This window comes from Elephas maximus, chromosome 4 (genome assembly GCF_024166365.1).
Source record: "Elephas maximus indicus isolate mEleMax1 chromosome 4, mEleMax1 primary haplotype, whole genome shotgun sequence".
NCBI classification, from domain to species: Eukaryota; Metazoa; Chordata; class Mammalia; order Proboscidea; family Elephantidae; genus Elephas; species Elephas maximus.
Genome location: NC_064822.1, coordinates 86,557,776 through 86,575,037, shown reverse-complemented (window position 1 = coordinate 86,575,037; position 17,262 = coordinate 86,557,776). Strand labels below are relative to the sequence as shown.

General features: G+C 42.8%; 1 protein-coding gene across 1 annotated transcript in view; it reads right to left on the bottom strand.

Annotated features, from left to right (window-relative positions):
* The window catches only part of KLHL42 (kelch like family member 42), a 28,271-nt gene extending 17,493 nt beyond the window's left edge, over positions 1–10,778 (bottom strand). The window contains exon 1 of the mRNA XM_049882712.1: positions 9,368–10,778. Within this exon, the coding sequence (XP_049738669.1) occupies positions 9,368–10,239 (872 nt within the window). The 5' untranslated portion in view covers positions 10,240–10,778. The remainder of the gene's footprint in view (positions 1–9,367) is intronic.
* Between the last annotated feature and the right edge of the window lie 6,484 nt (positions 10,779–17,262).

Here is a 17,262-nt window from a genome sequence, read left to right as displayed (position 1 = left end):
TCTTTTGATCATTACGGAAGTAAGATGATGGAATAAATTGTTAAAATGAGAGTATGGTATCCGTTGGATATTTGAAGAAAATTAGCTTTCCAAGTTGGATGCCACTGTGCCTGGGGACAAAGGAATCACTGGATGGCTTCTCAAAATCCATTCTTGTCCCTGAGATTCTACAAAAAAAAGAGCATTCTTCAAACTTCAGCAGCTGAAGATGAGCAGTTCAATATAATAAGTTCTAATCTTGTTCAGCCTTAGGCCAGGAGCCAAAGACATTTTGTACGTTTTAAACTCATTACCTTCTTTCAGGAGCAAGTGGTAATGGAGAAAAGCCCCCACCATGTGTCTCTCTCAGCTCAGAGTGCTTCTCTCATTCTTCCTTCCAAGCGGGAAGGCTCCAGCTTAGGTACACACCAGTGCTGCGGACAGACAAGTAGCTAAAGACATATGCAAAGGGTGGTTGCTAAAGGGTGATCCTGGAGATCCCCTTCACCATGAGTGCAACCGAGCAGGTCACCAGCCCTCCCTCCTCCAACACAAGGACATCTTATGCACTGCTTCACAAAAGGTAGGGGGAAGTAAGGACTGAACTAATTAAAAATATTTTAGGGTACTGACACATATTAATACAACTCAACAGCAAAGGCTTTTTTGGTATATCAACTTACATCAACAAATGCTCATCTATCGTAATACCAAACAAGTATTTAAAAAAAAAAAAAACAGTAATAGAATTAAACGAGCTTATCAACTTCAGAGATTAAAGTCTCATGACTTTTGAACTGAAAAGTAAGACAAATTTAATTTGGTCCAATGTAGCATGGGCTTAACTAATTCCTTGAAGGCTAGCAACGATACAAATCTGGGACTGTGGAGTCATTGTCCTAGGAGATGTGCACCTGTGTCACATTTGCTATAGAATCAGCAACAGCATGATGCAACAGAAAAGACCAGCCAGACCGGGCAACCCCAGGTCCAGTCCAGCTCTGCTGATAACAATCTGCCTGACCCTGACACAGCCACTTAACTTCCTCATCTCTAAAATGGGGATAATACCCATCACAGGGAGACTGAGATGATTAAATTGTTTATCAGAAAGTATGACACAGAGCCAAGATACTATCATTATAACTTCTCAATTTCCCACTGTTTCAAATGAGAAGGCTAGTGTTTGAATAGAGAGGTGAATTCAGAAGCACAGTGATTTCTTTGAAAATATAATGAATAAAAACTATGTCCTAAGAATATGGGGGTCGATTACAGATGACACACACACCAATAAAAAGTACACAAGAGGGTAACCTAAGAAGAAGCAGTGAACAAGAAGCCCATGCCTGATCTGTTAACAGGTGTTCAATAAACACTGATGCATGACGGCACAGAACATATATTAGTAATGGCCACCTACTAAAAAATTAAAAATTTGTAAGGTGCCTGTAATGTTATATTTAAATGAATTTTTAGTTTAGTTTTGTTTTTCAAATCAGAGTGAAGACAGTCCTCTTCCTCAAGAACCTCATATTGTCTGTTAAACCTTGCCAGCCATTCAATCTTCCATGCCAACAGACAGCGCCGGGGTGGCAGTTACTGGGGGGTCCCTGGTTCACGCTGCTTACATTTTCTGCCGCCAATGGGCCTTAAAATCTGACCATGATGCCCCCTCTGTATGTAAAAATGTGGGGAACCAAAGGAAATAAAGTTTGTAAGAAAGCACTAAATTTTACCAGCCCACAATTTGTTTTTGCTCCCAAAAGGTACACAGATAGTAAATTTTGTAAGATCAAAACAGTTTTTAGTGTTCACCCAGCATAATCATTTGTCTTAAGCAGACATGCAAGTGGGCTCTTTCTGAGACTGAACTGAGTAGGCAGCTAAAAGTAAACAGTTCCATCTCTCCAGACCCCACCATGCTCAAATTCACTTGAAGAGAAATACTTTTCAATGCTGTATTTGTTTTAAGATGAAAACTGCCACCTAAAAACAGATCATTTAATGAAATGTCACACTGCTAAGGGTTACAAGGCCAAGCTCATACAGGAAAATCTCAGCTCCACTATTCAACAGCTGTGTGACCTTGGGGAAGTTACTGAACATCTCTGAGCCTTGGTTTCCCCATCTGTGAAGCAAGGATGAGAAGAGCACAATCTCGACATAGCAAGAGTTGAAAAAGGCAACACTTGCAGAAAGAGGTCACTCTCTATTGGCGTTTTAGGGTCTGCTTTTCTGTGTGTCATAAGCCTAAGTTACTTAACTTAGGGGGAGGGTCGGTTTCCTCGTGTGTCAACTGCAAAAGTCACTGGCCATGATGTGCCCTGTGTTTCTGCACAAAGTGCTCTCTTATCCACAAATTCTCACCACTTACTGCTCCATTTCCAACTTTCTGAAAATAACTCTTCTACTCTCCACCTTCTGAATGTTAAAGGTATGAATCCAAAATCTCAATTACTTTACAAATTACAAAAATTATCATCTCTACAGTACTTTCTTAATGAGGACCCCTGATATACCACATTCAGGAAGCAAAAAGAATTTTAAAACTAAATTTTGGTGAGTGCACACTTATTTGCAGTAAATAGAACTATTTGAGAAAAATTAGGTAAGACGAAGATTTAAGTTCTATTTCAATTAGAATAAATAAAAAGCCCTTTAAATCCTTAAGCAAGTAACATTGAACATGCTGAATACTACTAGTACACGATTAATACCAAAAACCCAAACCCATAGCTGTTGAGTGGATTTCGACTCATAGTAACTCTACAGGACAAAGCACAACTGCCCCATAGGGTTTCCAGGGCTGTAACCTTTACAAAGCAGACTGCCACATCTTTCTACTGTGGAACGGCTGGCGGGTTCGAACTGCCGTCCTTTTGGTTAGCAGCGAGCACTTTAACCACTGCGCCATTAGGGCCCTGGTTAACAATAGCTATATACAAATGTAAGGAGCCCTGGTGGCATGGTGGTTAAGCATTCGGCTGCTAACTAAAAGGTTGGTGGTTCGAACCCACCAGCTGCTCCATGGGAGAAGGACATGGGTCTGTTTCTGTAAAGATTACAGCCGTGGAAACCCTACTGGGCAGTTCTACTCTGTCCTATAGGATCACTACGAGTCAGAATCAACTTGATGGGAATGAGTATATACAAATGTGGATTCCCAGGGTTGTGCAAATAGTTAACACGCTTATCTGCTAACCAAAAGGTTAGAGGTTTGAGTGTACCCAGAGGCATCTCAGAAAAAAGGCCTAGTGATCTATTTGCAAAAAACCAGCCATTGAAAGCCAGTGCATTCCTATTTGAACCCTTGCTGAGAATTTGCATTTCTAACAAGTTCCCAGGTGATACTAATGGTTAGGGACCAATTCTGAGAACAATTAGCAGAGTAGTGGTTCTCAAAATTTACTATACATAAGAATCACCTGGGGATCTTGTTAAACTGTAGATTGATTCAGTATGAACCGGAAGGAATCAATTCGAAGCCCTGGTTATGACCAGCTATCTAAAGAAATTTGTTACGATTAGAGTAAAATGCCAAGATCCTATCTCGACCACCCAGATGCGATTGTACAGTGTGTGGGTCAGGCAGGTCCTTTGTTTCTTCTTCCCCTTCCGTGGCCTGCCCTCTGTCATTTCCTTGCACATTAACCTCCCCTAGGAAACCTTGGTGGTGTAGTGGTTAAGAGCTACGGCTGCTAACCAATAGGTCTGCAGTTCGAATTCACCAGGCATTCCTTGGAAACTCTGTCGGGCAGTTCTACTTGACTCGATGGCAACGGGTTTGGGTTTTTTTTATAGGCCAGGAAAGGGAGAACGGGAAAGATCAGGAAACAGAAGTGGTCATTGTTGCCACCTACTATCTACTCTGAGAAATTCTAATGCACAAAGCAACTTAAACTTGGCCAAAATTAAATCGGGGGTGGGGGTGGGGGTGGGGGTGAATATACAGTTTTCTTTCCTCCATAATCTTTCTGGGATCCACTGCAACATTAGAGGACAAAACTTCTCATTCTCCATCAATCTAGAAATGCTCTGAAAATGTTAAACTTTGGCTCAGAGGGCAGGGGCCAGTCTAAAAAACACTAATGCTGACAACTACAATGCCTCTCTTCCAGGAGGCTATTGTTTGTTAGGTCTCTTTCTGAGCCATGCTGTCTTGACACACAGAACAAGAGGACACACCCTCAACTCCATTTCCAGAGCAAAAGTGCAGAGCAATGAAAGGAACTATAAACAACTCTACAAATGGCATCAGCAGACCGACTGCTGCAACAGTGGCCAGTTGCTCCAAGTTACCCCCAGTTAAAGCGAGGAGGGAAAGAAAGCAATTTTGTGGTCACACAAGCGTTTGCTTACATGTGATGAGTTATGACCTGACAACTCCTGAGATCAAATCCATGCACAGACAACTAGGCAGTGCTGCGTACGGACTTCAAAGCATCCTCTTGAAAAAGACTGTGTACTAATATAGACATCTTCAAGTGCATGGGCTCAGCACTAAACTTTTTTTTTTTTTTTACTTCATTTCTGGTCATAGAGCACCCTTTTCTCCAGGGTGCAAAGGGCTGTAAAGGCAGTCCCCGGGTTACAAACGAGATCTGTTCCTAAGTTTGTTTTTAAGTTGAATTTGTAGGTAAGTCAAAACAGGTGTACACATTCTTACTTAGCCTTACTTTAGAGCAAGGGTGCCCTGGTGAAGCAGTGGCTAAGTGTTAGGCTGCTAACTAAAAGGCTGGCAGTTCAAATCCACCAGCTGTTCCTTGGGAACATTATGGGGCACTTCTACTCTGTCCTATAAGGTCACTATGAGTCGGAATCAACTCGACAGCAACATGTTTGGGGTTTTTTTAGTGCAAGAAAAGGCTTGAAACCTTTTCAATGCTTTAAACGCTGCATGTGGAACAAATGAAGGTAACTGTGATGAAGACTTTGTTGTGAGTAGGAATTGGTTCAATCGTTTCAAAATGAGGGCAAATTTACATGACATTAAAGGGCAAGTATGAGCTGTCCCTAAGTCTGGCGTTCCTAGCCCGGAGACAGGACTTGCCCAGAGACAGGACTTACCATATAAAATCTCTCCATCCTAGGGTTCCTGTCTTCCTCTTGACATTTAAGACTCTGGAATCACTGCAGTGTTCAGTCCCTGGAGAAAGTCTATTGCTCTGCATTTGGCCCTTTGTCAAATTAAAAGTACTGATACACACCACAGCCCAAAACTCCACTGCCGTCGAGCCAATTACTATTCACACCAACCCTATAGAACAGGATAGAACTGCCCCATAGGGTTTCCAAGGCTGTAAAATTTTTTTGTGTGTGTGGTATTTTTTTTTCAATTGTACTTTAGATGAAAGTTTACAGAACAAACTAGCTTCTCATTAAACACTTAGTACACATAGTTTCAGGGCATTGGTTAACAACCCCATGACAAGTTAACTCTCTTCTCAACCTGGGGTTCCCTATTACCAGTTTTCCTGTTCCCTCCTGCCTTCTAGTCCTTGCCCCTGGGCTGATGTGCCCCTTTAGTCTCATTTTGTTTTATGGGCCTGTCTAATCTTTGGATGAAGGGTGAACCTCAGGAGTGACTTCATTACTGAGCTAAAAGAGTCTCTGGGGGCCATACTCTCAGGGTTTCTCCAGCTTCTGTCAGGCCAGTAAATCTGGTCTTGTTTTGTGAGTTAGAATTTTGTTCTACGTTTTTCTCCAGCTCTGTCTGGGACCCTCTATTGTGATCCCTGTCAAAGCAGTCAGTGGTGGCAGACAGGCACCATCTAGTTGTACTGGACTCAGTTTGGTGGATGCCGTGGTAGTTGGGGTCCATTAGTCCTTTGGACGAATCTTTCCTTTGTATCTTCTCCCTTGCCCCTGAAGGGGTAAGGCCAGTGGAGTATCTCAGATGGCTGCTCACAGGCTTTAAGTCCCCAGACGCTACTCACTAAAGTAGAATGTAGAACATTTTCTTTATAAACTCTGTTATGCCAATTGAGCTAGATGTCCCCCAAGACCATGGTCCCCACAGCACTCAGCCCAGTAAATTAGACCCTCAGGGAGTTAGAATGTGTCTATGGAGTTTCCATGACCTTGCCTTGTACAAGTTGTGCTGGCTTCCGCAGTATTGTGTACTGTCTTACCCTTCACCAACGTTACCACTTATCTATTGCCTATTTAGTGTTTTTCCACCCCCACCCCTCCCTTCCCTCATAACCATCAAAGATTGTTTCTTTTTGTTTGCAACCTTTTCATGAGTTTTTATAGTAGTGGTCTCATTTGTCCTTTTGTGATTGACTTATTTCACTCAGAATGATGCCCAAAGTTCCAAATTTTTATGGAAGCAGACTGCCACATCTCTACTTGTGGAGCAGCTCGTGGGTTCTAACCGTCGACCTTTCGGTTAGCAGCTAACCACCTTAACCACTGCACCACCAGAATCCCTCATCTCGTGGCAACCAAAAAAAACCACTTTCCCTCAAGTGAATTCCAACTCATCGTGACCCTACCATACAGAGGAGAACTACCCCATAGGGTTTCCAAGGAGCAACTGATGAATTTGAACTGCTGACCTTTTGGTTAGCAGCTCAGCTCTTGACCACTGTGCCACCAGAGCTCATCCCATGGTAGATCCTGTCAAATGTGAATTAAGGTAGACGTGAAATACTGTGTAACTGCAGGCTAGAACCTGCCCTTCTAATCCAAGGTTCCAAGCTTTCTCCAGGGTGGGACTTGTACTGGATGTATTACCCAGAAACAATCTCATTCTAGGTTCCACTTTTACTTGTCTCTTCACCTTAATCCAACTTGAAACCTCTTGAGAGCAGGAGCCATGACATGTTTCTGAACACTTAGCAGTGACTAGACAAATGTTGGACATAAAGGCTGTGGTGAAGCCTATGCACATAAAATTTTAAAAAGCAGTATAGTACCCTCAAATACCTGTGCTCCCCTTCTTGAATAGGAAATAATTTTTAAAAAGGAAAAAATAATCTGCAAGAAGACGGTCACTGCAAGTCTACAAGCTAAAAATTGTAAACAATATAAATGGTTACATCTATTCAATAGATATTTACATATTGGTTCCTCAAATTATTACACACCCTTGGGCAATCTGCTTAACTTTTGTGTCTCAATTCCTGCCTCTGTAAAATGAGAACCTGCCTAATATAATCCTTGTGAAGAATAAGCAAGATGAATACATGCAGAGTAAAGTGGCCATCTAAGATGCATCAATTGTTCTCAACCCACCTGGAGTGAAGAATAATGAAGAACACCAAAGACACAAGGAAAATATGAGCCTAAGAGCCAGAAAGGGCCACATAAACCACAGACTCCATCAGCCTGAGACCAGAAGAACTAGATGGTGGCCAACTACCACCAATGACTGCCCTGACAGAAAACACAACAGAGAATCCCTGATGGAGCAGGAGAAAAGTGGGATGCAGAACTCAAATTAACATAAAAAGACCAGACTTAATGGTCTGAGACTGGAGAGACCCCAGAGGACATGGCCCCTGGACTCTCTAGAACTAAAACCATTCCTAAAGCCAACTCTTCAGACAAAGATTAGACTGGACTATGAGACATAAAATGATACTGGTGAGGAGTGCGCTCCTTAGCTCAAGTAGACACATGAGACTATGTAGCCAGCTCCTGTTCTGAGGCAAGAGGAGAAGGCAGAGGGGGACAGGAGCTGGCTGAATGGACAGAGAAAACACAGGGTGGAGAGGAAAAGTATGCTGTCACACTGTAGGGAGAGCAACTAGGGTCACATAACAACGTGTGTTTAAGTTTTTTTATGAGAAACTGACTTGAATTGTGAACTTTCACTTAAAGTACAATAAAAACAAATACATGCAAAGTACCAACAACAGTACCTAGACAGAATAAGTGCTAAATTAAATATTAGCTATTATTTTTCAGCTACTAAAAATGTGCTGTGTTAGTTATGAACCTGGGGATGGCAGATTTATCATAGAGCTGGAGATGGGTGTGATAAAGGTGACAGAGAATACCCATCCCTTTCATCATCGGAAAAAAGGAATACTTTGCAAAATCAATTTTACATTAAAGTAGAAATAAAGGCTGTTCCCCAAATAATCTCCGACCTGGAAGAATCCTCAATCCAGTAAATACGTGCTTAAAAAATAACAAAAGTAAACCAGTTGCTGTCAGTCAGTTCTAACTCATGGCAACCCCACGTCAGTCAGAGTAGAACTGTGCTCCATATGGTTTTCACGGCTGTGACCTTTCAGAAGCAGATCATCAGATATTTCCTCCCAGGTGTCTCAGGGTGGGTTCGAACCACCAACTTTTTAGTTAGTAGCTGAGCACTTAAGCATTGGTGCCACCCAGGAACTCCAAATACATATAAAGGCCTCCCATTCATGTTAAGATTTTCTTTGCCTGGTTCTGTGAGTTCACTTGCTCAGCACTTCAGGGTAGGGATCATGGTTGGGCCTGAGATGTAAACGGGTGGTGAACCAGAAGAAATGGTATTCCTATCCCTTCTTGGGTTACACGATTTCCTCCCATTTCTGAATGGCTCTGAACCATTTTATGCTCTACCATCTTTCTTTCCCACGACCTCTTTCTTTATCTGCTCTTTACTCTAATTTTTCCTATTCCTGTCCTGGTTCCTTTCCCAACTCACCATCACCACCACCCCCCCTCCACACTCCTTCTTTTTTTCCTCAAGTTACCCATATTCATGGCAGGAGGGATATGCAGGATGGGAAGGGAGAAGGTTGGGATGGATGGAAACATTCCATTTCTGTAGGTGACCATTGTAAGGCTCGATCTTTGGGTCAATGGCGATGGCTATCTGAGAAGGAAGTAAGATGCAAAAAAGGATAAAATTATAAAAGTCAATCCTATATAGCAAATAAAAATAAAATTCTAAAGATTATCTCCTGATCATGGATGGACTGACGCCCAAAGGGGAGGCTTCTAAGTCATTAATAAGGAAAAAAAAAAAAAAAACCCTCAAAGCCTGCCTTAAAGGTTACTGGCCAGTGTGTCACTACAAACACAATCCTAAAAAAGTAAAAAAAAAAAAAAAAAGGCAAAATTAAAGAGCAGCTCTCTTATAAAGTATCCTAGGAAATCTAGGAAATCACATCATCTTTTTTTCCACTAGGATAGAGGCAAAGAAAGCAGTTTTGCCTAAAGGCGCAATACCTACAAGAAAACTACTCAGCTGGTTTACTTTACTGGGGCCTTTTCTTCCTTGCAAGTTCTTAATTCATTGGAAACTTGGACAGAATCAAGGCCAGAAACAGATGTCATTTCCACCTCAGCACCATCTCCTGTGACTGCCCAATAAACATTAGTGGAATGAATTAACGAACAATGAATGAATGGAGAAAAAAAGCAACACTACTGGAGTGCTTACCTCTTCTGGTTCATGGAGGCCACCTGGAGCCACTCATTGGTGCTAGGGTTGTAGGAATGCGCAGCAGAGATCTCCTGGCATGTGATCCTGTACCCGCCCACTATGAAGAGGTAGTTGTCCAAGATGGCAGACCCGTACCCCCTGACATTCACCAGGTCAGGAGGAAGGTTGTTGGCCAGCGGGAACCAACGTTCAGTCATCTCCTCGTACCTGAGCATGGATGGGGGCTCACCCTGGTACGGATGCGGGGCCAGGGGTCCCCCCAAAAAGTCCCCCAGGGCCACAAGGACCGGAGTCCCAGTCATCCGGCCATCCCTCAGCCTCTGCTTGAGGCTGATGTCCCCTGGGGTTTGAGAAGGAGACCCCAGAAGGTGGAACTGGGGTTTGCACAGCACCTCGTGGAAGTGGATAACCATGAAGCGCAGGCAGGCCTCCTGCAGGTCAGGCAGCCCGTACACCTGGGCCAGGCGATACATCTCCAGGCAGTTGTTGAGCCGTACTTGGGACAACAGAAGCTGCAGCAGGGACGTGACCTGCAGGAAGGAGGCTGCTTCCACCAGCTCGGACAGCAGGCTTACCTCGTCCATGTCCTCGTCCTCCTCTACCCCCCCGCCCTTCTCCCCCCGTGGGCCCAGGAGCCAGCCTTCGCGAGCCCCGCCGGCGTTGATGAAATCCAGCACCAGTCGCAGGCCCAGGGCGCTAAGGCCGCGCAGCTGCTGCACCTCGGGGCCGCCGGCCTCCTGGCTCAGGGCCTCGCGCATGCCGGAGCGGTAGAGGGCGCGGAAGTAGTCGCTCTGCTCGATGAGCTTCCTTTTGCTCACCGGGTAGCAGCGGTCCTCCAGGCGGATCTGCACCACCTCCTCGGCGGACATGGTTGGGAGGCCGGGGGCTGAGGGTCGTCCCGCCAGATCTGCCGCTCTCCTCCCCGCCCCCACGCACTCGCGGGGTTCCGGGTTGGGCGCGCAGAGGGATGGCGGCCCGGGAGGAGGGAGGCGAAGGGTCGCCCGCTCCCGCGCTCGCCCGGCCTAACTGGGTCACTGCGAAGCCCCCCAGGGAGTCCCTCCTCAGTGCCCGGAGGCTACGATTCAGACTTTCTCCCCCAAAGCAGCGGTCCTGTCCTTGTCACCCGTAGCGACACAAAAGGCCCGGCTCCCGCCCGCCAGGCATCGGAAGGCGGCCGCAATCCTCGCTCCGAGGCTCCCGGGCGGTGTCAGGCAGGGAGGATATCCCAACCCCCAGCCTGCAGCCTCCTCCCACGCTCCCTTCTCACTTCCGCCCGCAGGACCCCTGCAAGCCGCTAGACCTGCGAACTGGATCCGGCTTTCGGAGAGAGCTGGAAGGCTGCAGGCCTTCAGCGCCGGGGTGCTGACACGCAGGCGGCAGGATCCTGGAGGGCGCGCGTCCCCGCAGCCTCCTCGGCACGCCTGGTGCGCACGGGCTCTGCCCCCTGCCAGTGTCAGGAATGATGCTTTTGAGTGTTAAAGGAGGAAAGATGAACCCAGTTTGTTTTTTTTTCTTTCTTCCCTTCTACTTTATGGGGGGGACTGGGAAGAGAAAGAAGCGATGTGGCAGGAAAAAGATGAAGGGGTGGGATCCATGGGGTCAAAGACATAATGTTTGGGGTCCATCATCTCGCCCAGTTTGGCATCGTGTCCCAGAAGGCTCAGGCACACAGGTCATCTCTCGACATGTCAGTGGCACCTAGAGCTGATGCTTAGGTATGATCATCATTTAGCAGCCATCTTGCAGAAGGCCCAGGCAGATGGCTGCGAGTTCTGGAGGGCTCAGTTCATGGGGTCCACAGTGCACTGGATGATCTGTGTTTCTGGGACCCTATTATCTTCTTCGTGATATTAAGAAAAAAAGACTGAAGTACAATTCAACTAAATAAAGTTAGGTCACACGTGCCTTCTTTTTTTTTTTATCATAGATTATTTCTACCAAATATTTTCTAATAGTCATTGCTTTTCCTATTTCAGCTTGGTTGGGCTAGCCATTATGAAATATTATCTTTGGGTATCAGGCCTGGCCATTTTTACTCATATTTACCTACAGAGGTGGCTTTTCTTATCACCAGTTGTCTCACCCTGGCCCCCAAAGTCTGAGGACTACTTAAGGGGAAACCACCTATTCCCCATCTTCTCTCACTGAACAAATAAAAAGTTCACCCCAATTAATAAAAAGGACCCTTGTGTTGCTCATGAGCTATGAATCCCTGAAAAGGAGGGGGTGAGGGAAAAAATATCGTTGTTACCTTTGGGTAGAAGGAAAGGAGAAGGGTGTGCCTACTCTATCTTACAAAGAACCCTTGACCAAGATTTGAGAACCTGCTATAATAGTTCTCAATGTGAGAAAAATAGTATTGGACATTGTTTAAATTTCTTCTTGAAGGACAAGCTGTTAAACAATATCTTCTTCCAAGTCTACTTCCCCTACTACAAACAGAAGATAACCCCTACGAGGCAAATTAACATTTGATGTCAGGAAGAGGAAAGCTCACTTGGAGCTGTTGATAACCCACACCACCCCACCCCACTTGTTTCATAGTGGATCTTTCCTCGTATTAGAATAAGTATCACGTTAGGTGAGGTGCTGTCACCTCACTTTTTCTTAAGTTTTACAATATGATTTTCACTTCCATGATTAGGAATTACCAGCGGAAACCAAGCTGTTTCAATTCTTCACTGAAAAACCAAAACTAGGACCAAATTATAAACCTATTTTTCCTTAGCCAAAACCTCTTGCATTGCATATTCTGTTGATTGATATTTTCTGCCATTAATACTTATCAATTGTATTTTGGCAGAATCACTGAGCTAGAAAGAAGTTTAAATACCACCCAATCTAGTCCCTCATTTTACAGATGAGGAACTAGAAGAGACACTGTGACCTGCCTGAGTTCACAAGATAAACAGGCAGTGCCTGCCTTGGAACCTCCATTTTGCCAGTAGGTCCAGAGCTCCATCAGCCACAGAATTAGCTGCACAGCCAGAGCACAGAAAAGGATTAGAAATGTATCACGTATTAAGGCAGTAATAATTTTACTAATTTTGTTAGGTGTAATAATGGCATGACATGGTATTAAATTTAAAAAAATCTTGCAACTTAAAGGTGCATATCAGTGAAATAATCTCTGGGATTTAATTTAAAATAAAGCAAAAAAGTGGTGGAGGTAGAGAAACAAAATTGACAAGATATTGATAATACTGAAGCTGGGTGATGGGTTCTTGGGCATCATTAAACTATTCTCTTATATATGCCTTTGTGTACAAATGAAGTTTTTTCATCATAATAAAAAAGTATCTCAGAATTATTTTGCAAAAGGGCCATAAATTTTTTTTTTTAATTACAAGCTTCAACTTGACAAGTTGTTCAGTCATATCTTCTTCAAAAGTATATTTTCCCTATTCCAAAAAGAATGCACATCCTACAATGCTGATTTTGTTAGGAACAGGGGGATGGTAAAATAATAGAGGAAGAAAGCAAAGTCATATTAGTAAAACATGAAATTCTTTAGCATACTATTTGGTTATATTTGTGCTTCTTATCATGTAATTTAGCTGCCTTATAGTGAGGTATTGACATCCATTATTTTCATTATAATACACCATGAACAAGGAAACTGACATTTAAAAGACAGAAAAGAATTCTAGTAGATCCTGGCCCACATGGGAAAAATGAAGGAAACAGTTTTCTTAGATTCTTTTGAAAACATCCCGCTCTTCACCTTGTTTCACCTGCCCTTTAAATCATACTGATAAAAACACCATTCTCACAACTACTTCTCACTCTTCTGTTCTCAATGAGGGTGTAGTTGAGACATTCTAAGGGGGTGAGTGACCATGCATTTCGCAACTGCTTTGAAATTGCAAAGGACCAAGTGCAATATTAGGCAGTAGACTTGGGGCTTTTGTGGGGAGGGGAGGTCCCCCTCCACCCTCACCATAGCTAAGAGGCTTGGGCTTATTTGGGCCTCAATTCAGCAGGTCAGCCAAGAAGAACAGACTCTTAGTCTCTCCTCTGTCCCTTTAGAATCTTTCACCAATGGATGCTTTTGTCTCCCAACTGTCATAGATATGCCTCTGACCGGTATTTTCTTGTCTTTGTAAAACAGACACCATGCCCCCCCCCAAAAAAAAAAAATCACACTCCAAGAATGATCTGCATTACAAAGGCACTTCAACTACAATAATAGCACTGGGGCAAGATAAGCCTGGACAAGGAATTTGGGCTGTTAGCCTGACAATATAGGGACCAGATCCTGAAAGCTTTTTGGTTCCTGAAAAGATAATAATGTCATTTAGGACTGGGGCCATCTTAAAAAATGATAGTATCTTATTAACTCACACAGTAAGTTTCTGTTAAGCTAGAAATGCAATGTTAAATCAATATAAACTTCTGTATTCAAAAAGATCTAAAATATTATTTCCAGGCTTCATGAAAATATTGCTTGTATATAACTGAACTCCAAACGTCTGTCAGTTTGTCTTATTATGGGGACTTGTGTGTTGCTGTGATGCTAGAAGCTATGCCACCAGTGTTCAAATACCAGCAGGGTCATGCATGGAGGACAGGTTTCAGCTGAGCTTCCAGACTAAGACAGAAGAAGGACCCAGCAGTCTATTTTTGAAAAGAAGTAGCCAGTGGAAACCTTATGAATAGCAACAGAACATTGATACAGTGCCATAAGATGAGCCCTTCAGGTTGGAAAAAAAAACGGCACTCAAAATACGACTGGGGAAGAGCTGTCTCCTCAAAGTGTCGACCTTAATGACATGAGTGGAGTCAAGCTTTCCAGACTTTCATTTGCTGATGTGGCACAACTCAAAATGAAAAGAAACAGCTGCAAACATCCGTTAATAATCAGAATGCAGAATGTATGAAGTATAAATCTAGAAAAACTGGAAATTGTCAAAAACGAAACGGAACACATAAACATCAATATTCTAGGCATTTGTGAGCTGAAATGGACTGGAATTGGCCACTTTGAATCAGATAATTATATGGTCTACTGTGCCGGGAATGACAAATTGAAGAGGAATAGCTTTGCATTCATCATCTAAAATAACATTTCAAGATATATCCTGAAGTACAATGCTGGCAGTGATAGGATAATATCCATACGCCTACAAGAAAGGCCAGTTAATACTACTATTATTCAAATTTATGCATCAACCACAAAGGCTAAAGATGAAATTAAAATTTTTTACCAACTTCTGCAGTCTGAAATAGATGGAACATGCAATCAGGATACATTGATAATTACTGATGATTGGAACACAAAAGTTGGAAACAGAAGGATCGGTAGTTGGAAAATATGGCCTTGGTGATAGAAACAGTGTCAGAGATCACACGATAGAATTTTGCAAAACTAACGACTTCTTTGTTGCAAATACATTTTTTCAATGACATAAATGGCAACTATACATGTGGACCTTGCCCGATGAAATACACAGGAATCAAATCGACTACATTTGTGGAAAAAGACGATGGAAAAGCTCAATGTCATCAGTCAGAACAAGGCCAGTGGCTGACTGCAAAACAGACCATCAATTGCTCATATGCAAGTTCAAGCTGAAACTGAAGAAAATTAGAAGTCCATGAGAACCAACGTATGACCTTGAGTATATTCCACCTAAATTTAGAGACCATCTCAAGAATAGATTTGATACACTGAACACTAATGACCAAAGACCAGATGAGTTGTGGAATGACATCAAGGACATCACACACAAAGAAGGCAAGAGGTCATTAAAAAGATAGGAAATAAAGACCAAAACGGATGTCAGAGGAGACTCTAAAACTTTGCACTTGAACATCGAGTATCTAAAGCAAAGGAAGAAATGATGAAGTGAAAGAGCTGAACAGGAGATTTCAAAAGGCAGCTTGAGAAGACAAAGTATTATAATGACATGGAGATAGAAAACCATAAGGGAAGAACATGCTCGGCATTTTTCAAGCTGAAAGAACTGAAGAAAAAATTCAAGCCTCGAGTTGCAAAAGTGAAGGATTCTATGGGCAAAATACTGAAAGATGCAGGAAGCATCAAAAGAAGATGGAAGGAATACACAGAGTCACTGTACCAACATTCGATCATTTCAGGAGGTAGCATCTGATCAAGAACCAATGCTACTGAACGAAGAAGTCCAAGCTGCACTGAAAGCATTGGAGAAAAACGGCTCCAGGAATTGATGGAATACCAGTTGAGATCTTTCCACAAACGGAAGCAGTGCTGAAAGTGCCCACTTGTCTATGCCAAGAAATTTGGAAGACAGCTACCTGGCCAACCAATTGGAAGAGATTCATATTTATGACTATTCCAAAGAAAGGTAATCCAACTGACTGTGGAAATTATCGAACAATATCATTAACATTACATGAAAGCAAAATTTTGCTGCAGATCTTTCAAAAGCAGTTGTAGCAGTACATTGACAGGGAACTGCCAGAAATTCAAACCGAATTCAGAAGAGGACATGGAACAAGGATATCATTGCTGATGTCAGAAGCATCATGGCTGAAAGCAGAGAACACCAGAAAGATGTTTCCCTGTGTTTTATTGACTATGCAAAGGCATTCAACTGTGTGGATCATAATAAATTATGGATAACATTGGGGAGAATAGGAATTCCAGAACACTTAACTGTGCTCATGAGGAACCTGTACATAGATCAAGAAGCAGTCCTTTGAACAGAATAAGGTGATACTGTGTGGTTTAAAGTCAGGAAAGGTGTGCATCAAGGTTGTATCCTTTCACCATACTTATTTAATCTGTATGCTGAGCAACTAATCCAAGAAGCTGGAGTATATGAAGAACATCAGGATTGGAAGAAGACTCATTAACAACCTGTGTTAAGGAGATGACACCACCTTGCTTGCTGAAAGTGAAGAGGACTTGAACACTTACTGATGAAGATCAGAGACTACAGCCTTCAATATGGATTACATCTCAACACAAAGAAAACAAAAGTCCTCAACAATTGGACCAATAAGCAACATCATGATAAATGGAGAAAATACTGAAGCTGTGAAGGATTTCATCTTACCTGGATCCACAATCAACACCCATGGAAACAGCAGTCAAGAAATCAAATGATGCATTGCATTGGGCGAATCTGCTGCAAAAGACCTCTTTAAAGTGTTAAAAAGCAAAAAACGTCACTTTAAGGACTAAGGTGCGCCTGCCCCAAGCCATGGTGCTTTCAATCACTTTATATGCATGCGAAAGCTGGACAATGAATAAGGAAGACCAGATATAGAACTGATGACTTTGAATTGTGGTGTTGGTGAATAATATTGAATGCATCATGGACTACAAAAAGAATGAACAAATCTGTCTTGGAAGACATATAGCCAGAATACTCCTTAGAAGACAGGATGGCAAGACTTCATCTCACATACTTTGACATGTTATCAGGAGGGGTCGGTCCCTGGAGAAGGACAACATACTTGGTAGAGGGGTAGTGAAAAAGGGGAAGACCTGCAATGAGATAGACTGACACAGTGGCTGCAACAATGGGCTCAAGCATAGCAAGGATTGTGAGGATGGCACAGGACCAGGCAGTTTTTCATTCTGTTATACATAGGGTAACTATGAGTCAGAATCAACTCGAGGGCACCTAACAACAACAACATATAACTGGAAGCATAATTTCATAGATCTATTATTGACTAATCACTAAATAACACAGATTGGTCTTCGTAGTGCTATAATTCACTTGAAGCACTTCACTTAGTATCTGTTTTACAGACTAAGTAATGGTCAAACACAGTTGGCTATTTAAGAATTTATGGAAAGCATACCTTTTGACCTAGTAAGAGGAAAAGAAAAAACATTTAAGTACAAGGTGTTTATCATAGTATTCCTTTTAATAATGAAAACCTGGGAAGAAACATAA